The 26,318-nt window shown below is 51.4% G+C and overlaps 1 protein-coding gene across 3 annotated transcripts in view; it reads right to left on the bottom strand.

Moving 5' to 3' along the window:
• The window catches only part of INPP5D (inositol polyphosphate-5-phosphatase D), a 124,518-nt gene extending 103,434 nt beyond the window's left edge, over positions 1-21,084 (bottom strand). For 2 of the 3 annotated variants that reach the window (XM_042950545.1, XM_042950544.1), the window contains exons 1-2: positions 20,802-21,042; positions 4,377-4,440 (exon numbers count right to left, since the gene is read on the bottom strand). In XM_042950545.1, coding sequence (XP_042806479.1) covers positions 4,377-4,440; positions 20,802-20,935 — 198 coding nt within the window. In that variant the 5' untranslated portion in view covers positions 20,936-21,042. Of the gene's footprint in view, positions 1-4,376; positions 4,441-20,801 lie in introns of all 3 variants that reach the window. The other variant, XM_042950546.1, reaches the window with a different exon arrangement.
• Between the last annotated feature and the right edge of the window lie 5,234 nt (positions 21,085-26,318).

Here is a 26,318-nt window from a genome sequence, read left to right as displayed (position 1 = left end):
GGACTGACTTACGTTGGTTTCCTCCATTGCCTTTCTCCCCCCATCTTTCCATCTCATTTCCTCCATGTTTCCTTCCCTCCCTCGCCTGAGCATGAGGTAGGACTGACTTACGTTGGTTTCCTCCATTGCCTTTCTCCCCCCATCTTTCCATCTCATTTCCTCCATGTTTCCTTCCCTCCCTCGCCTGAGCATGAGGTAGGACTGACTTACGTTGGTTTCCTCCATTGCCTTTCTCCCCCCATCTTTCCATCTCATTTCCTCCATGTTTCCTTCCCTCCCTCGCCTGAGCATGAGGTAGGACTGACTTACGTTGGTTTCCTCCATTGCCTTTCTCCCCCCATCTTTCCATCTCATTTCCTCCATGTTTCCTTCCCTCCCTCGCCTGAGCATGAGGTAGGACTGACTTACGTTGGTTTCCTCCATTGCCTTTCTCCCCCCATCTTTCCATCTCATTTCCTCCATGTTTCCTTCCCTCCCTCACCTGAGCATGAGGTAGGACTGACTTACGTTGGTTTCCTCCATTGCCTTTCTCCCCCCATCTTTCCATCTCATTTCCTCCATGTTTCCTTCCCTCCCTCGCCTGAGCATGAGGTAGGACTGACTTACGTTGGTTTCCTCCATTGCCTTTCTCCCCCCATCTTTCCATCTCATTTCCTCCATGTTTCCTTCCCTCCCTCGCCTGAGCATGAGGTAGGACTGACTTACGTTGGTTTCCTCCATTGCCTTTCTCCCCCCATCTTTCCATCTCATTTCCTCCATGTTTCCTTCCCTCCCTCGCCTGAGCATGAGGTAGGACTGACTTACGTTGGTTTCCTCCCAGCCAATAAAGAGCAGTGGCGAGGTGATGGCTCCCCCATGTCAGCCGGTCACCCGGGTGGGTGTTCTACACGTTTTAGGCTTTCCTGCCTCAGTGCCAGGTGCCTCATTGATTCGCCACAAGGCCCAAATGCCAGTGACGACCAGTGTCATCAACAACACCGGGAAGGAAGGTGCCCCGCCACCCCGCCACATGGCCCTGCCTCCTCATCCTCCCTTGCCAGAGTCCACCCTTCCCAGGGGGCCAACACCCAGCCAGGTCTGGACACACTTTTGGGGTGGAGACCCGGGTCTGAGCTCCACCGTCTGTACGCGTCAGCCACATTCGTACTTAACAGCAGGGGTGGGGGTGGGGGGGGGGCGTTGAACGAAGTTAGTTTACATCCTTCCCTCCCCTCTCTGATTATCTGGAAGCCTGAGAAAGGTGGAGAGAGAGCAAGGTCACAGAAGGCCAGGATTGCTTCCTCCTGCGGGTCACGATGCACTCATCATGAGGTCCCTCTACAAAGAACGGACGGATGGACGGACCAGGAGTGGCCCTTTGGTTTTGCCAAAAAGACAGAAGCCCCAGGAGAAGAGCGGACGCAATTAACATGAGAAAGCCAGTAAAGCCTTTGCCGCTTCACTTGGCCAAGTTTTTCAGGCCCGATTCTTATTTTAGGAGCCTCACATTCTGGTGGCACTGAGCAGACTCAGGTGTAAGGAATGAGTTATTTAGAAACTGTGGCTCAGCTCAGAAAAGAGTATGAGGTTTTGCCTCGACACGAAAAGAGGAACCAGAGTTAAAATAAGCGGCAGTTGGCGAGGACCGAGGACTGAGGCCCCGTCGAGTCTCTGACTTGGCCTCATGGGGCACGTGCTTTAACTAGCTCCTCAGCAGCCAGCTACTCTCATTATTTCGGTAAGGTGTTGTCTTTCTGTAGGAAGGTGTATCCTTAGGCGTGGAAGCTTCCACAGGCTGCCCATCCTCACAGATCCCCGCACCCTGGTTACCTGCTGTTGGCCACCAAAGAGGTCGCAGGCCCGGTGCCGGGGTCGGGAGCACACGTGTCCAGCAGGGCCCCAGCTCTTCTAGGGAACCTGCCCGCCCATCGCCCTGGCTGAGCGTGGCCTCAGGTAACCCTCTGTCCTCACACTCTGACTGTGGGGCAGGTAGTGGCTCGGGCAGCCCGTTCACACACAGGCCCGTGGCCCCCGAGTGGCCTGTGCAGAGAAAGCTGTTGGTGGATGAGCCACCCAGATTACCTCTGGGGACTGGAACTGAGAAGTGCACCTGTTGGTGGGAGAAAGAGCGGACCCACAGAGAAGGGCTGAGTCGCGGCAGGCTGCACCCGGGTGCAGGGCCCCAAACCCTCTGGTCCCAGTCCAGGCCTTCTCCCTCGGTGCCCCGCCACCCCGCCACGCACAGCCACACAGGCCACCCAGCAGCAAGGGTGCGAAGGTGAGTGGGGGGAGGGAGGGGCGGGGCACACTAGACGCAGTCTATACGTGTTTACAGGTCGTGGGTACCGCTGTATATACAAGAAGCCACAAAGTTGTGTCTTTTCCAGCTTAAGGCCTAGTCATATTTAAAGTCTTCTGCCCTTTGAAGGAAAAGAAGAAACCACAAGGGGAAAAAAAGATCAAAAGCATTGACCAACTTTTAACTTAAGAGAGTGTAGACTCCTTTCAGCAAACCACCTGTCAGGGATGCCAACCCGGCCAGGAAAGTTCACACGGTCCTAGACATACGTAAAGTGGTAGAGGCAGCTGAGGCCCACTGCCCGCCCCACACGGGCCTCCCCGAGGCCTCACCCTGCAGGCGAGGAGCCCACGTGAGAGACAACCGTACCAGTGGTCAGCGGCCGCCAGGGACATGAACGGACAGTCTTATACTAGATGTGCCATTCATCCTTGGTGACCAAGCTGAGACAGGGGGACACCCCAGGCTAGCCAAAACTCTTCAGATGGATACTCTTCAGATACTGGTGTAGGTGCACATGTGGAAAGGACGAAGAAGCCAAAAGCGGCTCTCAGCCTGACCTCTACCGGGTGGAGTAATTCTGAGTGAGCCCAAACTTGTATCTCCCAGAAGCCCCTGCATCAAACAGCCCCAGCTGCCTGAGGAGGCAGCTTCACAACCCCCTGGGTTGGTTCAAGCATGCCCTTAGGACATCACTCTCTGACAAGTGGCTCATTGAAGTGATTCCTTTGACCCTGTAAATAGGCTCCCAGAGGCGCTCTACTCCACACAGCTTCTCCCCAGAGGCGCTCTACTCCACACAGCTTCTCCCCAGAGGCGCTCTACTCCACACAGCTTCTCCCCAGAGGCGCTCTACTCCACACAGCTTCTCCCCAGAGGCGCTCTACTCCACACAGCTTCTCCCAGAGGCGCTCTACTCCACACAGCTTCTCCCCAGAGGCTCTCTACTCCACACAGCTTCTCCCCAGAGGCGCTCTACTCCACACAGCTTCTCCCCAGAGGTGCTCCACTCCACACAGCTTCTCCCTCTTGACACATTTCCAGTGACCTGTGCCCCAGGGACTCGCCTGCTGTCCTGCCCTCTAGTCCAGCCCTGTTTCCATAACTGCATCTAGTTCTGGACAAAATGCATCCTTCCCTTCACGTTCTGGAATCAACGATAGGGCCCCGCCTCTCTTCCTCCACTTTTACTTTCTTTTCAACTAAACCCCACAGACCCCGTTGCTGCTCCTACATGACATGGTGTCCCAGCCCTGCTCTATTCCTCCGCTCCGCTCCACACACAGGTGAACCCCATTTGTTGGTGCCTCTCGAGAACTGAGCGTGACGCCTCTGTCCCTGCTGAGGACACTGAGAGCATCACCTCCTTTGTTCTGACCACCCCCATGCTCTCTTAACACAGCCAGATAAAAATAGCTCCCCTGGCCTCCACCTCACTTGGTTGTCATGCACTGCGGTCACACAGAGCCCGTGGTGTTTGTCATGCAAACTATGTGTAGGGTGGTCTTTCCAGACTTGGAAAGACTTGTGCAGCTGATTCTTTGTTAACATTTAACGGCAAATTTTACACACTTGGACTTCACCTGGTGCAGCCAGGTGCCATGAGCATCAGCCTTGGGCAGAACAGGCGTCTGCGAAGTGAAAGTTACCATCTCACGCTAACCCGCCGGGCAATCATCTAGTCCCTCAGGAAAAACGGTCTGTTCTCCTGGAAGTTCCCCCTCCTCTCCTCCCTGGCCCACTGACCTTCACTCAGCTGAGCTCCCTGAAGGAAAGAATTGACAAGCCACAGTCCCCTTCCTCTGTCTCTGGGCATCCTTCCTCACCATCGTTCTCCTTTGCACTCAGGAACACAAGTTAATGTCTGTCAGGCCTGCTTCCTCGTGTCACGGAGCGGGGTTACTCTGCAGGGCCATAGTTTAGCTACTAAGCCACCCCCAACCACAGACTTCTGGGGGAGAAAGAGGCTCAGCCGGGCCCTCATGTCCAGGCTGTCTGGGGCACAGGCTTTTCTTCTCTTCTTCTTCTTCTTTGTCACCTACTTCTGCCAACACGGGCTCCACGCAGGGCCAGGTGTCTAGGTTGATAAAGGGCTTACCTGGACAGTGAATTTATCATCTTCATTGGGCAGAATCCTGTACGTGTAAACACAATTCCGATACCTGAAATAGACCAAAGACTTTATCAGAACCCACGCAAGAGAATTCGTTTCTCTGGAGAATTCCCGACCTGGCTGGAGGAATCTGGGCATGATGTCTCTGAACTTTGGAGCTGATCATACCGAGGTGGAGATCGGCCTTGACATCGAGCAGTCCTGTACCAAGCCCCCTTCCCCGCCCCCTCCACACCCAAGGAACTTTAGGAAGAAAGGCAGTGGGGTCTTTTGCGCGTGATTTACGTTGGCACTCGACAGCTTCGTGGTCTGATTTAAAGGAATCCGCCATCAAGACACAGCTTCGTTACAGGAGTTTCACTTACTCAGCCCCTACTGGGTGCCTGGCACTCTGCTCAACATTTATACGTGTTGGGTAACTAGATCTTAAAATTATACCCCGATTTTTAAAAATTTAAAACCATGCAGAAAGGTAAAGGATGAAAAATAAATGTCTCCTTCTCCTGCTCCTGTGGAGCCCCACTTCTTAGATTTACTACTCCTTTTTGTAAGCCATTCCGGAACTTTTAAACATACATGCAAGCTTATATGTCCCTGTCTTTTTAAATGCAAATAATATCATAGTATACATGCTGTTCTGAAATTTGCTTTTCTCACCCCCCCAAAAAAAAAAAAAATCTTAGAATTCTTCCCAACTCATGTTCTACCATGTGGTTGTGTGATCATTTATTTGACCAGCCTATGATGAGAGATGAGTAGCTGCTTCTTAACTTTTTATCATCTCTGTGCCTATATCTCACATGCACTGGTGAAGTCACAGATTCAGCCTCCCCGTCAGTACAACGGGGACAGGAACAACACCTACCTGTTGCTGTGTCGATTAAGTGAGTTAAGGTACGAAAAGCATTTCTTCTCATTTTTTTTTTTTTTAACATGTATTTATTTTTGAGACAGAGAGAGAGAGCATGAACAGGGGAGGGTCAGAGGAAGAGGGAGACATAGAATCTGAAACAGGCTCCAGGCTCTGAGCTGTCAGCACAGAGCCCGACGCGGGGCTCGAACTCATAGACCACGAGATCGTGACCTGAGCCGAAGTCGGACGCTCAACCGACTGAGCCACCCAGGCACCCCATTTCTTCTCATTTTTTAATGTTTACCTATTGATTTAGGAGAGCGAGAAAGCACATGCACGTGGCCGGGAGAGACAGAGAACTCCAAGGAGCACGATGTGGGGCTTGAACTCACGAACTGTGAGATCATGACCTGAGCCAACATCAAGAGTCAGATGCTTGGCCGACTGGGCCACCTGGCACCCCTGAAAAGCATTTGAACATGCCTGGAGCACGCTAAACCCTGCACGTGCTGACATTTACTAGCGGTTGTGGGGAGGTCGGCACGAGAAGAGCTGGACACGGGCTCTAGATTTTGAGACAGGGACTACCGATTGCCTTCCCGTGAGGCTGTGTCACTTTTTTCTCCCACTAACCGGATATGTCTGTTTCCCCACACCCTGCCAACTGGCTGTTATCAGACATTTCAATCTTTGCAAATCTGAGAGGTGAAAGAAAAATGATCGCTTACTTTAATCTGCCTTTCTTTATGAGGAAGGTTGAACGCGTTCTCTTATGTTTCATAGTTGTCTTTCTTTTTCTGCGAAATTTCTTTTTACAAACTGACATTTTCTGCGAATTACATTTTTTAAGACCATCTTTTGTTTATTTATTTGCCAGACTTTGATAGATGCTACCCTATTTTGGAGTTGTCATTGACAGTGCTCATGGGACTTTTTTTTTTTTTTTTAGCTGTGTTTTACGATTTTATGTGGTCAATTTTACAATCTTTTTTGGCTTTTGAACCAATGGATATTTCAAGAAAGTTTTAGAGAATTTGTTTTGCGTAATTTCACTTCCACCTGGTTCAGTTCTCACAGGGAAGTTTCTTTTCCTGTCTTGTCTCATCTCTGAATTCTCAGCAACCTGCACCCTGTCTCCAGAGCCTGAGCTGACAGCGCACCTGGCTTATGTCAGAGATGTCAGGGATGACTCTCTAGGCCACTGCCACGTCACCTCCCGCACAGGTCCCAGAAACGGAGGACGGCCCCAGGACCCCAGTCCAAGCCCCCCGTCGCCATCCCCTCCAGCCTCAGCCCCCTGTGCAGAGCCAGCAACAAATGCCAAGAGTGGCTCCGCCCTGCTACCCCCTTATCTTTCACTGCTGGCTCTCGCGACACTTCCTCCAGTAGATATGCAAATGACACCGGGGCCAGAAGAGTCTCATTTGGCTGAGGGCAGCTGGTTTGTGCAAGAAGTTCAGCAGGCCCCAAACACCAGCCCCTAAAGCAAAAGAACAGGGTCCCAAGGAGAGGGGCGCAGACAGCTGCACGGAACCGGAACGGCCCTTCAGTTAATCAAGTGTGGCAGACAAGCCGTTAGGGCCTTTTCAGAGAAGTTCTAGGAAAGACAGACTCATTTCCATGCTGTTCAAAGAGACCAGGATTCAGAAGCTAGTCCGATAGGAAGAGAGGACATTGCCCCTTAGACACTGATATCTCAGCAGCCCCGGTGCACAGGGCCAGACAAGCCAACCCCGGAGCCGGGTCATTTCAGGTCTTTGTGGGGAAAATGTACAACGTCACCACCACCGCCACTCATGCCACACACACAGCCCACAGGAGATGAGTTGTTCCAGACTGCGTGCCGTGGGGCTCCGGGGGCTCCGCGAGCAGGTGGAGGGGGGCACTCCTTGGTCTCCCTCACTCCTCAGCCGCTACACCGCATTCTGGTCCCAGATGACAAACGTTGTACAAATGCACACATGTACACACACACACAACACACATATACGTGTACATACAAGCATATCTCCACATAGAGATGTGGAACCGACATGTACATGCACAATCTCACATGTAAAATGTTTCAAGTGAAGATTCCACGACTCTATCAGCTTTGACAACGACCACACGGGAACGCAATCCAGACAACGTGCTTGGCTGCGTCATCCAGCCCTTCCCAGCTCTTTTGGGGTGATTCAGTAACAATTTACGGTGCTAACACAGGCCCTCGGCTGCTACTCCTTCCAGTGAGCAGGTCGCATTTCAAGGTGAATGTGTTAGGAACAGTCCCACTGGAGACCCACGTTGGGATGGTGCCGGGCTGGGTATGGAGGAGGCTGTCCCACCTCAGATGACGTGGGGCTTACAGCAAATTTCCCGCATGACTCCCAACAGCTGCCAGGTGACAGCAGGTGCCCATCCTGTTCTAAGAGGGAAGATGCTTCCCGGGAAGGGCATTTCCTGATCAATCCCAATATGGTTGGGGAAGTTATACGTAAATGCAGGAGGACAAGCGGGGGCACCTGGGTGGCTCAGTCGGTTGAGCGTCCAAATCACCTAAGGTCATGATCTCGCGGTTGGTGAGTTCAAGCCCCACGTTGGGCTCTGTGCTGACAGCTCAGAGCCTGGAGCCGGCTTCCGGCTCTGTGTCTCCCTCTCTCTCTGCCCCTCTCCTGCTCGCACTCTGTCTCTTTCTTTCTCAAAAATAAATAAACATTAAATAAAAATTTTTTTTTAATGCAAGAGGACAAGGAAACAGAAGTAGGAAGAAATATCAGAGCACTTTTATTCTGTCAGATAAACAGGACTATATCTGTATGACTATTCCTAGCTAAATAAACACTGACAAGCATACCCAGAAACATCCTTCGCCACGGCCAGCCCCATGCGGGGAGAAAGAGAGAGAAAGAGAAAGAGGCAGAAATCAAACTCTAAAATTCAAGAACCTCATGAGTGTCTCTGTCTCGCTTTGCTGATTGGCTTAGCATGCCCTATAATTGTTTTTAAGTCCCTTTGTAACTCTTGTTACATATCAGTTCAATTTCTAGTGCTGTTTGTACATGTTTTGTTTTTCTTCCTTAAGTGTTGTAGACAAGATGGGGTGGGAGAACAAGGGGTGGAAACCTTGTGTTCAAAAAAGCCACTTGGACCGTATAGAAACAAGGGAAAATGTGTGTCAGCCCTAGGAACCAACAGTGTTTGTTCACCGTTCACCACCAGAACCTCAAAGAATCCCAGAGAAAGAGAGTAAGAAAATGGATGAATTATAAGAAGCCATTAGTTCAGAAGAGAGAAGGTGAGGGAAGGCCAGGTGGCCGGGTGAGAGGCAGAGGGGAGGCAGCCAGAGTGCTGTTGGGGGTCTGCTGAGCACCCTGCCCCAGCAGTCTGGGGGTCCAGCAAATTGTTCCTTATATGAGACCCCTGGGAGGAAGCCCACCTATCCTTGAGGCCATAACACCCCTCATCACTTACCCCCATCAGCTAGATCTCGGATCAGGGCTCCCACCCCCAATCTTGCTGGTCCTTTTTTTTTTTTTTTTTTTTTTTTTGCTAGTAAGAGGATTTGGGCAAAAACCCACTCTGATCTCCAAAAGAATCTGACTTGATGTTTCCTGACAGTTCTTTGTCAGAAAAGAAAAACTACCAGACATATGAAAACATATCGCCACTCAAAAGAAGGGCATCATTTTTCTAAGGACTCAAAGGCGTTACCTCCATGTTTCACAGAATCACTGCGAAAAGAATAAAAGACATTCTGGAGAAGTCTGATTGTGAACTCAGCACACCATTGCATTGCTGGTGTGGGAAAAGTCAGTTGTGAGAACTGAGCAGCAGGAGACAAAGGAAAAGTGATCAGAAGTGGAAAACGTGGAGTTCACGAGTCAGCACTAAATACCACAACAGCTCGCGTCCTGGGGAACGTTAACGGGGAAGAAAAGTTCGAGAAATTCAGTACAGAAAGAAAAGACAGGGAGGAAAGATAAGAGACAAGAAGGATCTCTGTCCTCATACACGCATAAATAGGGGTTTCTGAAAGCACAGATGCTTTTTTTTAAAAACTTAAAAAAAAAATGTTTACATATTTATTTTGAGAGAGAGAGAGAGTACACGCACGCAAGTTGGGGAGGGGCAGAGAGAGGAGAGAGAATCCAAAGCAGGCTCCATGCTATCAGCACAGATCCTGATGCGGGGCTTGATCCCATGACCCGTGAGCCGAAATCGAGTCGGATGCTTAACCAACTGAGCCACCCAGCCACCTGAAATATTTAAAAATTATCTCTGGGGCACCTGGCTGGCTCAGTTGGGAGACCATATGACTCTTGATCTTGGGATCATGAGTTCAAGCCCCAAGTTGGGTGTAGAGATTGCTTAAAAATAAATTTTTTTATGGGCATGCAAGCGGGTGCATCCACTCTGGAAAACAGGATGGAGCTTCCTAAAAAAACTAAAAATAGAACTACCCAGCAATTGCACTACTACGCATTTATCCACAGGATACAGGTGTGCTGTTTCGAAGGGACACATGCACCCCCATGTTTATAGCAGCACTATCAACGATAGCCAAAGTATGGAAAGAGCCATCGATGGCTGAATGGATAAAGAAGATGTGGTATATAGATACAATGGAGTATTACTCGGCAAGCAAAAAGAATGAAATCTTGCCATTGGCAACTACGTGGATGGAACCGGAGGCTATTATGCTAAGAGAAATTAGTCAGTCAGAGAAAGACAAAAATCATATGACTTCACTCATCTGAGAACTTTAAGAGACAAAACAGATGAACATAAGGGAAGGGAACCAAAAACAATATAAAAACAGGGAGGGGAACAAAACAGAAGAGACTCATAAATATGGAGAACAAACTGAGGGTTACCGGAGGGGTTGTGGGAAGGGGGATGGGCTAAATGGGGGAGGGGCACTAAGGAATCTACTCCTGAAATCATTGTTGTACTATATGCTAACTAATTTGGATGTAAATTTTAAAAAATAAGAAATAAAATTTAAAAAAATAAATAATTTTTTTAAAATAAAAAATAAATGAAAAATAAAAATGATCTCTATAAGTGGCTCTGAGGAAAAGCACCTCTGCCCAACTTTTTTTAATAATGATGATGCCACATAAATGTGTCCATATTTTATAAAACTTATATGACTCTTAAGCCACAACCTGACCCAAATCACATAAATCGATCTCACCTATGCACATATACACAAAAATCCTAAATAATTCAGAATACAATCAAAAGTTGTCATGATCAAAACCAGTTAATTTTAACCATGCAAAAATGGTTAATGTCAGGGACTTTATTTATTTATTTATTAAAAGTGGTTTTTTTTTTAACATTTTATTTATTTTTGCAAGACAGAGAGAGAGAGAGAGAGAGAGAGAGAGAGAGACAGCACGTGAGCAGGGGAGGGGCAGAGAGAGAAGGAGACACAGAATCCGAAGCAGGCTCCAGGCTCCAAGCTGTCAGCACAGAGCCCGATGCGGGGCTCAAACCCACAAACCATGAGATCATGACCTGAGCCAAAGTCAAATGTTTAACCGACTGAGCCACCCAGGCGCCCCAATGTTAGGGACTTTATAAAATTAAGCTATTATACTGAAATAAGGGAAACAACGTATTATCTCAATAGATACTAAAAAGGCACTTGATAAAATTCAATACTTGTCATTCAAAACTATTTATAAAACTAGGAAAAGATGGGTCCTTGTTTAACGTGACAACGAGCAACAACTAACTTTTATCAAGTGCTAACTCCATGCAGGTATTGTACCAAATTCTTTCCAGGAACTGTCACGTTTGATTCTCATAGAACTTCCTGAGGTAGATATGTTCTCTTCCCAATACCCTCTGCTGCAGTGTTTTAGAAATACTGGCCAATGTAATAAATTATGAAATCTAAATCAGAGTTATAAGTATTTGGACAGTAGACCACAAAATGATCACAATTTACATACAACAGGATTGTCCATCAAGAAAATCCAAGAGAAGCAAATGAAAAGCAATTTGAAACAAGGAGGAGTAAGGTAACAGAATAAAAGGTGAATTCATGAAAACTGTAACTTTCCTGTATGTTCTCAGTTACCACAAAAGGGTAACTGCAGGGGAAAAGCTATCATTTACAAAACTAACAAAATTGTAAAGTAATCAGAAGTAATCATAACAAGAAATATGAAGGATCTGTATGAAGAAAATGACACAATTTTAAATAGGGGTAGCTATACTTATCATTAAGACTAATACTAAAATGTCCCTTTTCGCAAGTTATATTATGGATTTCATGGAATTCTAATTGGAGGTGCAACTGTCTTTTTTCCCAACTCGACAAAATTATTAGCTGGTTCACCTGGAAGGATACTTGAAAACGATAGATGTGCAAATCCTAAAATAAAATCGTTTATAAAATCGTGGTGATGCATTTGGCATGATAGTGATGTAAGAAAACAGACAATAGGCAGAGCAGGGTTAACAGGCAAGAAAGAGATATATAAGACTTACTATACAGTGAAGGATGAATCAGAAAAGGAAAAGAAGTAAATCATTCAGTGAAAGTTCTTGAGAAAGATGATTGGCTACTTGAAAAAAATACACATACATCCTTGGCTTACGCTACTCATTAAATTAATTCCAGAGAGATTAAAGTGTCAAATGTAAAAAACAAAACAAAACAAAAAACAAAAAACTGGGGGCACCTGGGTGGCTCAGTCGGTTTAGCATCCAACGCTTGATCTCGGCTCGTCATGATCTCACAGTCGGTGAGACTGAGCCCTGTGTTGGGCTCTGTGTTGACAGCATGGGGCCTGCTTGGGATTCTCTCTTTCCCTTTCTTTCTGCCCCTCCCCCTCTCTCAAAATAAATAAATAAACATACAAAAATGAAAAATTTATCATCTCTCCATCTGTTTTTCCCAAATACTTCACACGTGATGTACACTTAAATTCAATTCACCAAATGACATTACTACATAGGTATTCTTTAAACAATTTTTTTTAAACGTTTAATTTTTGAGAGACAGAGAGAGACAGAGCATGAGCAGGGGAGGGGCAGAGAGAGAGAGAGAGGGTCACAGAATCTGAAGCAGGCCCCAGGCTCTGAGCTGTCAGCACAGAACCTGATGCGGGGCTCGAACTCACAAGTGAGATCATGACCTGAGCTGAAGTGGGACACTTAACCGACTGAGCCACCCAGGTACCCCAAAAGGTATTCTTAGCCTGGTTTTCAGATAAGGAAACCAAGGGCCCGTGGAATTAGACAACTTGCTGGAGGTTGGACGGGCAGAGTCCTCCTTAGCCCAAGTCTATCAAGTTCCAAAGGCCCTGTCCTAACCCTCCTGCCTCCCACTAAAAAAAAAAACAACCCAGAATATCTTGAGCGGAGGGACTCTCTACATTTAAAAGCAAAGGAGAAAGAGAGAAAAAATCACAAAGGAAAAAGAAGGGAAAAGTCTCTGAATGTCAAGAAAATCAAAGTTTAAAGGGAAACCACAGTGCAAATATTTGCAACAAATGTGATACAAAGACTTTATGCAAACAGATAACAGAAAAACCACACGGCAGCTTCAAAAGCAAAATGTCAGAGAGAATGGACAGACCATTCTCGGAAGAGGAATGATGAAGGTCAACGCACCTGTCAAACAAGTTTACCACGACTGCAATCAAGAAATGCAAAGAGAAATGAACAGGTATTAACCACCTTTCACCTTGCAACTTAATAATGTTTTTTTAGGAGCAAAGATTCAGCACACGGCCGCTGGAATGACGTAGGCACTCTCTTGTACAGCCGACCAGAGCACAAAGTGGAACCACATTCTGGAGAGCCGTTGGTCTTTCTGTATCAGGAATCTAAAAAGTATTTCTATCCTTTGATCCAATAATTCCACCTCTGGGAATCTATACCCAGAAACGTCACAATTCTGCACAAAGACCTCCACCACCATCATATTTATAACAATAAAACACTGCTGGCGACTTAAATGCCATATCACACAAGTCATTTCATCAATTGTGGCACATGTTGTGCTAGAATCTTGGCGCCCGCTAAACATGATATTTAGGAAAATTTTTAACCAACTGAGGAATGTTAATGTAACACAGACCAAAATTATGTGCGTATAGCTAGATATAATATTACAGAGATTTCTACATCCCTGGAAAAAGAGGAATAAAGAGAATGAGAAGGTACACGTACAAATTAGCAGTATTCACGTTTGTCTGTCAATAGGTGGGTGATTACTTTCTTTCTTTATTCCTCTTTGCACATTATGCTTAATACTATTTTTTTAAGATTTTTTTCCAGTTTATTTATTTCTTTTGAGAGAGAGAGAGAGAGAGAGAGAGAGAATCCCAAGCAGGCTCCACACCATCAGCGCAGAGCCCGATGTGGGGCTCAAACCCACAAACCGCCAGATCATGACCTGAGCTGAAGTCTGATGCTTACCTGACTGAGCCACCCAGGCTCCCCTTAACACTATTTTTTTTTTTTAAGTTACTTGAAAGAACACTGCGCTGTTTATCAGAAGATCTATTTCTGCATCGTCACTGACGCCTGTGATGGCCTCAACAAGCCTCGAGACTCTGGAGGGCAGGGTCCTGGCTATGAGTGCAAGGCCGGAGCAGCTGATGCTCTGGGGACCAGCCCTGTCTGGGGTGATTTTTAAAAAGTAGTTGAACCCAAATTGTTTGGGTCCTTGTTAATACAATGCTTTTCTTTCTTTCTTTTTTTTTTTTTTTTTTTTTTTAACGTTTATTTATTTTTGAGACAAAGAGAGACAGAGCATGAACAGGGGAGGGGCAGAGAGAGAGGGAGACACAGAATCCGAAACAGGCTCCAGGCTCTGAGCTGTCGGCACAGAGCCCGACGCGGGGCTCGAACTCACGGACCGTGAGATCATGACCCGAGCCGAAGTCGGACGCTTAACCGACCGAGCCACCCAGGCACCCTGATACAATGCTTTTCTAATTAACGGACAACGGGGGTATGAAATGAGCACGGGAGAAAGGAAAGATCTGGTCCCCAGAGCTGCAGGCTTATTCTACCCACTCTGCTCCGGCAGGGCCTGCTTTGGCCACCTGCACTGATCCCCACCCCGTCCACATGCTGGGCTGGCTCCCTCTGCTGAGCCTTAGGACTTTTGTCCCCTCAGTAGCTCCCTCCCAAATGGGAACTAGTTAATCCCTCTTAAGACGGCCTCCATTCCTTCTTGATTTTATCTTCAATCTGCCTGGTGCTTCTTCCTGGCATCCATGCCCCAGACCCTTCTCTCTGTCAGGCTTCCGGGAGCTCAACCCTGGCCCCAGCGGCCACTGGACACTCATGCGCCATTCAAGTGCTCTTCCTGCCTTATCTTTTTGAGCACTTCCTCTGAGGAGGCCCCACATGACAGCTCGCTGTCTCCCGGAGGCTCCTACAGGGCTCCAGGAAGTTCTAGAAGTGTCACTCTGCCGGTGCTCTCTTTCCTTCTGCTGTGGAACTTTCTCCACAGAGGGGCCCTATACTCCTCTGCAGCTGAAATGTCACTACTCACTTTATGAGTTGTAAAAAATAACGGCCAGGGTTTAGTGGGTGTTGACCGTGTGTGCCTGGCCTTGGGTCACACATTTTGCCCACATTCTCCCATTTTTACCCTCTCAGTAATCCAATGACAACAACAGAAAGACAAATAGGCCGACTTTTAAAACGGGCAAAGGATCTGAAGAGACATTTCTCCAAATAAAATAGACAAATGGCCGGGGCGCCTGGGTGGCTCGGTCGGTCGGGCGTCCGACTTCGGCTCAGGTCACGATCTCACGGTCTGTGAGTTCGAGCCCCGCGTCGGGCTCTGGGCTGACGGCTCGGACCCTGGAGCCTGCTTCCGATTCTGTGTCTCCCTCTCTCTCTGCCCCTCCCCCGTTTGTGCTCTTGTCTCTCTCTGTCTCAAAAAGAAATAAAAACATTAAAAAAAAAAAAAAACAAAAAACAAAAAACAAAAAAACCAAACCACAAAAACCTTGTACATGAATGTTCACAGCAGCATTTCTCATAATAGCCAAAACGACCCCAATGTCCACCAACTGATAAATGGATGATTAAAATGTGGCCTAGCCACACAACAGACTATTATTTAACCGTAATCATGCTACAACAGGGCTGAACTCCAAAAGCATTATGCTGGGTGGAAAAAGCCAGACACAAAGGCCGCATATTGTACGATTCCATTCACATAAAATATCCAGACCAGGCAAGTGTCAGAAAGTCTATTAGTGGTTGCCAAGGGTTGGAGGGTGGGGAAATCCCGAGTGAGTGCCAGTGGGTACAGGGTTTCTTTTTGGGATGACGGAGTTAGACAGTGGTGATAATTGCACAACGCTAAGGATGTCCTAAACACCACTGAATTGTACACTGTGCAAAGGGTGATTTTGTGGGATGTGAATTATACCTCAATAAAAACAAATTAACCCCAGGAGTGGGCACCTCACCAGCGAGGACGCTGGGTGGGCGCAGGCAGGTTAGCATCTCGCAAACACTAGAACTCACATCGAACGCAGCCAATCCCGGAGGGCTGTCCGCTAAGCACCGTGTCGCACGGCATGGATTGAGGCGGGAAGGGCAGACCCCCTGTGACCCCATCTCCGGGGCAACGAGGAACGCCTGGCCAGGAGCACCGCAGCCATTTCACCACCATGTTTGGGTTCACGCTCCAGGAGAGCGGACCCTTCGACGGGGAGGCGCCAGTGTCTGTGCCCAGGTGAAGTTAACCCGCCAAGCAGGCCAGCTTGCAAAACACACCAAAGCCAGAGCCTACGCTGGTTCTGGAAGAGCTGCCCTGGTGTGCTGGGCACGGGCGCAGAAAGCCTGGAGACCGTCAGCTTCACCAGGTCGTTGTGAGTCCCTCACCGTGCACAGAAGACACCAGTGAGCCATTGACGCACAGGCCTTCACGGGCGCTCCACTCTCTCCCGTCTTGCGCACAGAAAGAAAACTCAGAAGAAAAAAGAACACTTGGACCAACTCTGACGTAAACTGGGTTTCAAGAGCCCGTGGTCCTCCAGCCTGGCTAGAGGCTACCGTTTGGACCAGTATTGGTCCCCACTTTCTGTCAACCCCAGCTACGAAAACCAGTGTATTTCTTTGCATTGCACAAAAATAACCAGTGAGCAGTGCAAACTTGGCCGAAACTTTGGAAGCGAATTGGAGGAAAGGGGGTTGTATCCATGCGATCACATCACCAGAAATGGCTCTATGCCTCTCCTGGACATTTCTGCCCTCCCAAGTCCCTTCTCTGTGTCCCCCCTTTCCGGGCCTACCCGATCCCACACACCCCCAGGCTTGCTGGCTCCCCTCTGTTTCTCCTTCCTGAGAACGGCCTGAGTTCAAGTCCTGACCCTGCCATTTATCGGTCCTGTAAATGTGGCATGCTACCTAACCTCTCTGGGCCTCAGTTTCCTCATCCCTAAAGTGGGGATAATAACAGGACTTCCTCCGAAGGTCGCTGGCGACGGTGAGTTAATACACATAAAGAGCCTGGAACAAAGCCTGGCACACAGTTAGCCTTCGTGAATCTCTCGCGGTCGTTTTTAGGCAGAACAGGTTAGCAACCACCTTTTGTGAGGGGAGCAAGGCTTAGGGCCTGCTCTACCCCAACTGGCCTGTCACACTTCCTAACGACAAGGCGGCCTTCTCTGAGGGAGTTTTTGGTGACTGAATGTCCTGCCTGTGCTTCTTCGTCTTTGGGGCTGTGCTGACGAGGCCACAATCCAGGCTGCCTGGCCGCCGTCCCCGGGGAAGGAGGCCGTGGGTGGACCCGGGCGTCTCGGGGAAGGCTGTGTGTTGAGGAACCCGAGATTACTTCCCCACCCCCCCACCCCGCCCCCCAGCTGGCTGGACAAGGCAGCGCACGTCTGCCCCTCCTCCAGGAGGGAAGCCAACTCTAGTGTGCCACAGTGGGAACGCCACCCCACTGGGCAGACTGTGTTCCCAACCACGCTGGGCCATTGTTCTGGTTCTGCCTGTGTGGCCTGAGCCAGGGGAGGCTGGCCCTGCTGACTCCTGGCTCTTACATCGGGGGGACCCCCACCCCCCAAGGTATGTATCTCTTTTCTGTAGCATAAAGCACCTAACAGGTGCACGGGTGCCACGTGGGGGTGCTGTCCTGGCCGGAGAGGAGGGCACAAGCTAGATGGCCTCTTAGTATGCCCATCCCAGCTGGGCCGGATGCCCCCTCCAGCTTCCCCTGCGGTGGGACTGAGTGTGGTCAGGTGAGCACAACAGAGGCCCCATCTAGAAGAGCACACTGTCGCTTGTGTTTCCAAGCCCCCTTGCCCCAAGACGGCAGAGCTGCCTGGGGCCTTCCCCCTCCGGCTCTCAGGGCCCAAGACGGGCCTCCAGGCCTCCCTAAAGCGGGGTTCTCTGAGCTGCTGAGGAGAGGCCTGAGCTTTCCTGCCCGGTGGCAGGTGGGCGGTAGGGCTGACCTCTCTGGAGGAAACGCGGGTTTGCGAGGCCTGGGGTGAACGTGTGCTCTCATCACGTGGGTGGCACTGAATTGCAGCCTTGTCTTTCGGTGCCTTCCTCACCCCCCTCTTCGTTTCATTTAAATAGTCAAATCCTGTTCTCTTTCCTCAGCACCAAGGCCACTGGGGAGGTTGTACCCAGTTCCTGGTGCTGCGAACACAGCTGCCTAAACCAGCCGCTGGAGGCCCCCTGCTGTCCCCTCACTCAGCAGAGGGGACTGGGGACAGGCTCCAGGCAGTGGGCACAGGCAGAATGAGGCCTGCGCACGCAGGGCCATGAGGTCTCTTTCTGTGGATATTTCTAGAGCAGGAGGGGAGTCTTGGTGGTCTCCTCCTGCAGTCCTGGCTCACTTTGAGAGCCCTGACCCCACACCTGCACCAGCTGGGTCCCCGTACTCCCAGCTGACTTCCAGAGAGACAGCAGAGGGGCGAAGCCTGTCGCTTGTGAAACCGAGGACATTTCGCCCAGTTGCTTTTCACCCCGCAGGCCGTGGACAGGACGGCGGGGGGCAAGGTTTGCACCGGGCCACGGGGAACAGAGAAAACTAAGGATGGTGGGCTTTGTTTCCCAAGAGGTTAAATCTATTCGATTTAAAGGACTGGTGTTTGCTTTGTTTTTTGTTTGGTTGGTTTTTTGTTTTGTTTTTAACGTTTATTTATTTTTGAGAGAGAGAGAGAGAGAGAGAGAGAGAGAACATGAGCAGGGGAGAGGCAGACAGAGAGGGAGACAGAGAATCCCAAGCAGGCTTTGTGCTACCAGCACAGAGAGCCCGATGCAGGGCTCAAACCCATGAACCATGAGATCACGACCTGAGCCGAAATCAAGAGTCAGACTAAGCTTAACCAACTGAGCCACCCAGGCACCCTGTTGTGTTTTGTTTTAAAGACTACACTCTTCCTGCTTTTCGGTGTTAAAGGATGCTTTCTTCCATGAAATGAGCCTTTGGAAGGTCCAGTTAGTTGTCACCCATTTAGTCAGTTTTTCATTTTTAAATCTCCTCCATTGGCAAAATGAAAGATGGCAGCAGGATTGTGTCTCACAGGCTTGGGGAAAGTTTGGTGGTCCCTGGCATCCCACAGCCTGGAGTGGCTCCTGACCCTGCGGGCAGGATGGCTTCCCTTGAAAAGCAGAGGGGCTCGGGGAGCCCCGGGCCTGGCCGAAGGGCAGGGTTCCCAGGGAAGAATCCAAGCCCTGGGGTCTAGACCTGAAAGGGTTTCGAGGACAGGAACTTGATGACAAGTCCAGGCCTCGGTGAAGAGGACGGTGGACAGCTGGGCACCACGGACGCCCTCCCTAAGATGCAGACCCCGAACTCTCTGCAGCTCTGAGAGTCACTCCATGCAGAAGAGGGGACAGGAGGAGGAGTGGAGGAAGGACTATGGGAAACCAGGCCTGGATCCCAGCCTGCCACCAGCTAGTAAGGGCAGTGGAGACATAGGCCTCACCCTCTCAAAGCTCCTTCCGCTCACTTGCAAACTCAGGGGTCATCGGACGAGACCCAAGGCCTCCCAAGGCCTCCACTCAGCCCCGGCTCTGGCCTCCATCATGCTGCCCATTTGGAGTCAGAGATTGCATTGCAGCCGGGGCACAATCAGAGCCCCTTGACCAGAGGGCTGCTGCACCAGTTAGCCCTGGAAGGTCTCAGCGGGGGCTCAGCACACAGCGAACACCCAACAGAACCGGCCGCCCACTGGGGCAGGAGACCGGTCCATGCGGGCCCAGCGGAGTCAATTTGGAGTCTCCCCACTATTTCCCAGGCCCTGTTGGTGGGTCCCCACGGGGGCACTGCCTGTGGGGAGGTCCTGGGTCCCCTCCTCTGAGTGTGAGACTGGGGGGCATGGGAAGCTGGCCTTGGGAGGTGGGCCTCTGGTGCCATCAACACTCAGGCCTGTTTAGGAGCATTTTCTAATACTCCCAGCTGATCCTCGTAGACACCTTGGCTTCTCCTGCCGTATCACCCGGAACCTAGGCTCACAGCTTGACAGGGTGAGGAGTGGGGTGGCCTGGGTGCAGCCTCTGGGGTCAGATGGCCCTGGCTTCGACCGTCGTCCGTCGCTTAACCTGTCCGAGCCTCAGTTTCCTCAACTGCAAAGGAGGGGGGTGACACCAGCACCTGCGGTTCAGGTTGCCGTGGGGACGAAATGAGATAACGCCCCGACAAGTACGTACGCTTAATGCTCAAAACGGGTCTGTGTTCAGTGACCTGCCTCCCTGCTGCCTGGTCACAGGGAACTTCCTGCAAGCCCGGGGATGCTGCCTGAGAGGTGCAGGGGGACAGCCCGTCCCCTGCTGTGCCCTGGTGCTGCCCTAGGCCGTGCAGGGGTGCTTAGATGCCAGGGTTGCAGGGCTGAGGGCCTTCTTCAGACATGGGTCAAGAAGGGTGTTTTAAAAAGGAACCTCCAGCAAGTGGCTGGTTCCTCCATTGTTAACAGAACCGGAGCGTTGGGCGATCTCCCGGAGCCGGGAGTGAGGTGAAGCGGGTAGATGAGGGTGGCCGAAATGGGTGGGGGACACAGCCCGGTGCCGGGGTGAGGAGGGAAGAGGCTCTCCCCGTCAGTGATGGTGACTTCCTCTGCTCTCAGGGCCCCGTATGCAACTTCTAGGTGAACTGAAAGGTCCTTCTTGAGCGAACCCACCCCCCATTCTGGCTCCCGAACAACGGCGTCCTCTGGGGACCCAAAGCCTAGGCGCCAGAAGGGTCCCCGCTCGCCACGCCTGCTCCCCAGAGGTCTGCACCGGGGTCTCCGGGCTGGGCACCTGTGACCCACACCTGAGTTGAGCCAGCCGCTGTCTAACAAGGGCACCACCTTGGAGCCCCGAGCTCCCGCCTGCCTCCCAGAGCCTGGAGACCCTCGTCCCGGCCCCTGGCCCTGCCGCTCGTGTGTGACCAGGCCCAGAGTGGCTCTGGGGGGTCCGGCGTTGAAAAAACCTGAGCTCCAAGGCCACTCAGGCCCACAGGGGGCCTCAGCAGGACCCACCAACAAATCCGGGCAGCACACAAGTCGGGCCCACGCATCCCGTGACCCGAAGCCACCCTGTCCCCCGGCGGGCCGCGCCTCCTCCCGCGGGCCCGGCGCACTTACAGCACGCAGAGCGCGTAGGCCTTGGAGATGGACTCGCTGGCACGCACGAGGAAGCTCCCGTCCTTGCCCGTCCTGGACAGCAGCTCCTCGGCCTTGGAGCGGGTGATGTTGCCATGGTTCCAGCAGGGGACCATGGCGGCCACGGGCCTCCCCGGGCCGGGCGGGCGGCCACCCCGGGACCCACACGCCACCGAGGGGAGCTGAGGCCCCCGTACCGCGAGCCGCCGTCGGTCCCCTCTCGGTTGCCCCGCTGCTGCCACCAGCTCCCTGCCCGACTTCCTGTTTCAGGAGCTCAGCGAGGGAAAGGAAGCCAGCAGAGGCAGAGAACTTCCTCATTGCGGAGACCGGCCGGGGGAGGCCGCGCTCCACCTTCCCACCCCGCCCACCCGCCGGCCGCCCCTCCCGCTGCCCCCCCAAGGCCTCCCCGGGGCGGCAGCTGGGTCGTCGTCGGGGTCAGGAGGCTCACGGCCGGCTGCCGGAGAAGCGCGGCCCGGCAGGTGGACGGGCTAGGACAGTGGCCACTGGAGGCCTGTCTGGATGCTCACGTGGGATGGCCACGCCCTGGCCGGATCCCTCGCCTTCGGCTTTACCCTACTCCAGGGGCTACTCAGCTGGGACCACCGCCTGCCCCCCAGGGCCAGGCGAGATTGAGGGAGAGGGGCGCAGTGGAGCCCCCTCCCAATGTGAGAGACTCAGGACACCACACAGCCTTGGGTGCTGGAACGACCTTGAGGGACACCACCGGAGGGCTCCAAGGGCCCAGGTGACAGCTCTGTGACACGTTTACACTCGTCCCCAAGCGCCGGTGGGTGTGAAGGAACCCTGTTCTCCGTGGCGGTCCAGCTTAGCCACGCACGAAGGGGGTGGAGGGCTTGGGGACGTTGACCCTGCACAGAGAGAATGCGGGCTGGGTTTTCCCCTCTGGGTCTTTCCAGGACGCTCGGAAATGACACTTCCCCACAGGCTGACCACCTGGCCAAGGATGAAGACCATGGCTTCCGGTGCCCTTTATCCCAGGAGAGTCGGGGTGGCCAGTGGAGCGCCTCCAGGCTGCCGTGGTTGCACTTGCCGGTGGCCCAAAGGAGAGCCGCCCCCATGGGGCCGCCATCCCGGACCAGCAGATTCTGAGGGCTCCAAAGCAGACGTCCGCTCGTGGGGTGCACTCCGTCCTTGGGTCAGGCCCAGCAGGGTCAAGGGGCGCTGCTGACCCATCGCACAAGGCGGCGGTGCCCCCCCATCCCACACCCAGGCCTCGCCCCACCCCCCAAGACATGACAAGAGACCCCCTCCAGGGGCCCGAGCTCAGTGAGCCTCCGTCTGAGCCCCCCAGCTCTACATCGCAGCTTCAGGAGCTGATCAGACGTCTTTCTCTCAGCTGAGGTTTCCTCTTTTCTATCTTGAGGAAATAACCCCTAACGGAGCTCGCCTGTGCTGATGAGCCCTTAGCACCTCCACCTGCATGGACCTCCACACGGCAGGTGATTCTGAACAAGCATGTCCTGATTCTGAGGCCAGAGTGTGGCCTCTGGGCTCCAGGTGACGTTCCTTCTGGAAACTCCAGCTCAGTGAACTCCCCAGTCCTCACTCCCACCTCCCTAAGCCACTCTGAGCTTCCTCTCCCCTGACCTCTGACCCTGCCCGGCTCCTCCCACTGGACTAACAACTCAACTCCCAAACTCTCAGGACTTAGGAAGCAAGGGTCCTCTGGGCAGGCCCCGAGCTAGGCGTGGGGACAAGAGCTGGCGTCCACACTCCAGCCTTCTGGAAGCCAGCTCTACGCTCCCATCACCACCATTTAGCACCCTTCTTGCCTCCCTGCTGACCCTCCAATAACCTCCTCCTTGGTCTCAGCCTCAAGGCCCCTTGGTCTCTTTAGGGCCCATCAGAAGGATCCATCTGCAATCCTGACCCCTTAGTACCTTGACCAGACCCTCCACCACGTCCAAGACTCTTGCACTTATCACTGCCTTCCTGCTACTTTCTCCAGCTTCCCACACCCCCTCTCTCAGGCCTCTGTCCCTACCGAGTCCTGCCTTTCAGCAGAGTCGGGGGGCCAGTGGGACCACCTTTGCCCTTTACCCCTGTGATTTCCCTTGGACACACAGGACACATACATGACACACGCATTTCCCTAATTTTGAAGGCCCATCCCATTTCTACTTCCATCCAACCCAGCTGCCTGAGCCACCTGACATGGTCAGCTTCCTGGTCCCCCTGCCCTTCTGCTGCCCTGTTCGGAAAACCACGACACTTAGACCAGGGCTGCCCTTTCGGCGGGTGGGTGGGGCCTGGGTGAATATTTTTTGCGGGGCCCCTGTCTATATAAACAATGTACTAAAAATGTGTATTATACAATTCATGCACCCACGGGAGGTACAGTGACTTATCATTGAAGATTTAGTATAAGGGATAGAGAGGAGGTAATTATATGTTCAGTGTCCAGTCAGTGCACTGAAGGGTCTTTTGTGACGTCCAGGCTCTTGCTTCCTGTTCAGATCCTGTTTTTTAGTGTCTTGGGTTCACGGAAGCCCTTTGCTGTACCTCAGGGCTCCCCACGGCCCACCAGCCTGGGCAGACAGTCACCCACTGATTCCTACTGGAGGGCAAAGGAATGAAGGAGTGAAGGAAGTGTTGACTCACTGAGTCACCAAAAACAGAGGGAGCCGTGATAGTCAATTTTCTGCAACTTGGCTGGGCCATTATTCTAGATGTCTCTGTGAAGATACTTTTAGATGAGATTAGTATTTATTTTATTTAAACATTTTTTAGATTCTATTTTTTAAGCAGCCTCTGCACCTAACGTGGGGCTCAAACCCACAACCCCAAGATCAAGAGTTGCATGCTCTGCCAACTGAGCCAGCCAGGCACCCCAAGGTTAGTATTTAAATCCGTAAACTCTGAGTAAAGCAGATTACTCTCCATATGGTGGGTGGGCCTCATGCATTCAGTTGAAGGCCTTTATAGAAAAAGACCAAGGCTCCCATAAGAAGAGGGAATTCTATCAGCAGATTGCCTTCAGCTTGAATTGCAGTCTACCCCCCCCCCCCCACCCCAGCCTGCCAGCCCACCCTGCAGATTCTGGACTTGTCAGTTTCTGTAATCACATGAGACAATTCCTTAAAAATAAAGCTCTCTCATATACATGTACATACACACACACATCCTGTTGGTGGTGTTTCTCTGGAAAACCCTGACCAATACAGAAGGAACTGTTTGAAAGCTGCCATCAGGAGTGAACTTCCCTCACCCCCCCAGACCTGAGAAAAAGGCATCTTGGGCTGAAGAAGGAGATGGGGTGGCCATTCCCAGAAAACCGGGATAGGACAAGGAGGCCTGAGCCTCCTGTGGTCAAGCAGCGTTGCTCCCAGTGCCAGGGGGCCCAGGGCAAGTGGGTCAGCGCCCCCATCAGGAAAGAGTGACACCCTCTTCTGCCCTGAGAATATACCCTGTCCCCATTGGCCCCTCCCAAATCATAGGTCAAGGACACTTATTATCGAGATGGGGAAGGGCTCACTCTCCACTAGAGTGAAAGACGACGACCCAGCAGAGATCTTCTGAGGGCTGAGACACCTCCAAACATAGCAAGGATCATCCCCCCGACCCTCTGCAGGGAAGGAAGGGTGCCTCCTTCTTGGGCCCTCTCTCTCCCAGCTTCACGTCTGTGGGTTCTCGAGCGCTATCAGGGTGCCTGGCTCCACCTGCCTGCCTTCTCACAGACTCCCGGCTCCGCGTCCGCTATGGCATCTTCGGGTGGCTTTTCCAGATCCTCCCCCCAGGCCCCTGCAGACATAAATTCTGCTCAGCAGTCCTCTGAGTGCTGGGCGGGGCTTCTCCCGGAGTCCGGAGCACCCCGAAGGGTAGGAAGGCAGGGTCTCCGTTCACGGCGCGCCCACACTATTTTCCCTCCAGTCTCAAGTAATTCTATTTCAGGGCTGGAAATCAGACCCCGAGGCACACACCCAGGAGCAAGGCCGGGTCTGAGCCCCAGCTCTGCCCCAAGATCCCTCTGCTACGGAGTGTCTGTGAAGTCACTGAAAGGTCTGGTGCGAGGCAGGTGCTCTCCGATGAGACGGCTCCCGTAGGGGGCCCTCCTGACCGGTGGCTGGACGACAGAGTCCTGGGGGGCCCCAGCCAGCCGCCAGTGCCATTGACGCTGGCCACTGATTTAACAACCCTGGTATGAAAGAGAGGATTCTATAAAAGTGCTCTTTACCTACAACTAAAAATAACCGAAAATAGGTCAGATTCTGAGCCTTGCGACCCCCTACCACCAGGGGGAGCCTCCAACTCTTGCCTCCATCCATGAGTTCCTGTGTGGGGAGAGCTGTTCCTTTCCAAGAGTCCCGCCTCTGCCGTTCCCATAGTAACGACGCCATAGGGCCGGAGGCTATTTCCCAAGGGGTCCAGGGGCCGAGTTCATCATTGTGCTCAAGGATTTCCCTCGAATACCAAAGGCCTGGCAGCGAGCAGCTCTCCCCTTGCCAGAAGATCAAATAGGCCTGAACTGCAACCAGGAGAATAGGGCTCGATTTGGGGGAAGAATTGGGTAAGAGAGAAAAATCACATCTACAAAAATAACTTGTGTCTTTTGCCAAGATTGTTAAGGACACAGGGACATATTCAAAATACAATGGTAAGTTAAAAAAAAAAAAAAAAAGGAAAAAAAATCAGGAAACCGAGTTGAGGATACAGCATGAATCCAGCTGTGGAAAAAACTTTATCCTGGGAAATCACCGAATCTGAAGAGTGCTGAGTTAAGTGGCATATCCACGAGCGATTTTTTTTCCTCCTTCTAGTTTCCCAGATTTCCTTTAGGACCACATGCTACTTTTATGTAAATAGAAATTAAATAAATACAAAGACAACTAGGGTTCCAGAAGTTTTGTGTGAAATCTTTCTGGACAACTTGGCTTTGGGCTGGTTGCATCCCAGTTACATGTCCCTCTGGAAGCATAAGGAAGAGAGAGGAACCAAGGCCTCATCTTTTTTTTTTTTCTTTTAACCCTGTCATACAGCCTACTTTTTTCACTTCACAATATTTCTGAACATTTCGTGGAGCTTTTTTGTATCTACCATAGTCTTTGAAAAGCTAGCATACTAGGGCCACCGGGGTGGCTGTAGGTTGAGCGTCCGACTTTGGCTCGGGTCAGGATCTCGAGGTTCGTGAGTTCAAGCCCCACACTGGGCTCGCTGCTGTCAGCGAAGAGCCCGCTTCGGATCCTCTGTCCCTCGCTCTCTGCCCCTCCCCCACTTGTGCTCTCCCAGAAATACATTTTTAAAAAAACTTAAAAAAGAAAAAAAGCTAGCATACTATGATATGCCGTAGCATCATGCATTGTACCAGTCTCCTACCGGTGGCCCCTGAGAGTGTTTCCAATATTTGTTATTACAAATCCCAGTCAGTGTGTCTGTTGGATATAGATCCTCAGAAGGGCGAGGGGTCCAAAGGCAGTGCACGTTTTTCTTTGGGGTTAATTATGCCATATCGTCTTCTATTTTTAAATTTTTTTTCACGTT

Source organism: Panthera leo, chromosome C1 (genome assembly GCF_018350215.1).
Source record: "Panthera leo isolate Ple1 chromosome C1, P.leo_Ple1_pat1.1, whole genome shotgun sequence".
Taxonomy (NCBI): Eukaryota; Metazoa; Chordata; class Mammalia; order Carnivora; family Felidae; genus Panthera; species Panthera leo.
Note: the sequence above shows the minus strand (reverse complement) of the source record. Positions and strands in the feature narration are given on the sequence as shown.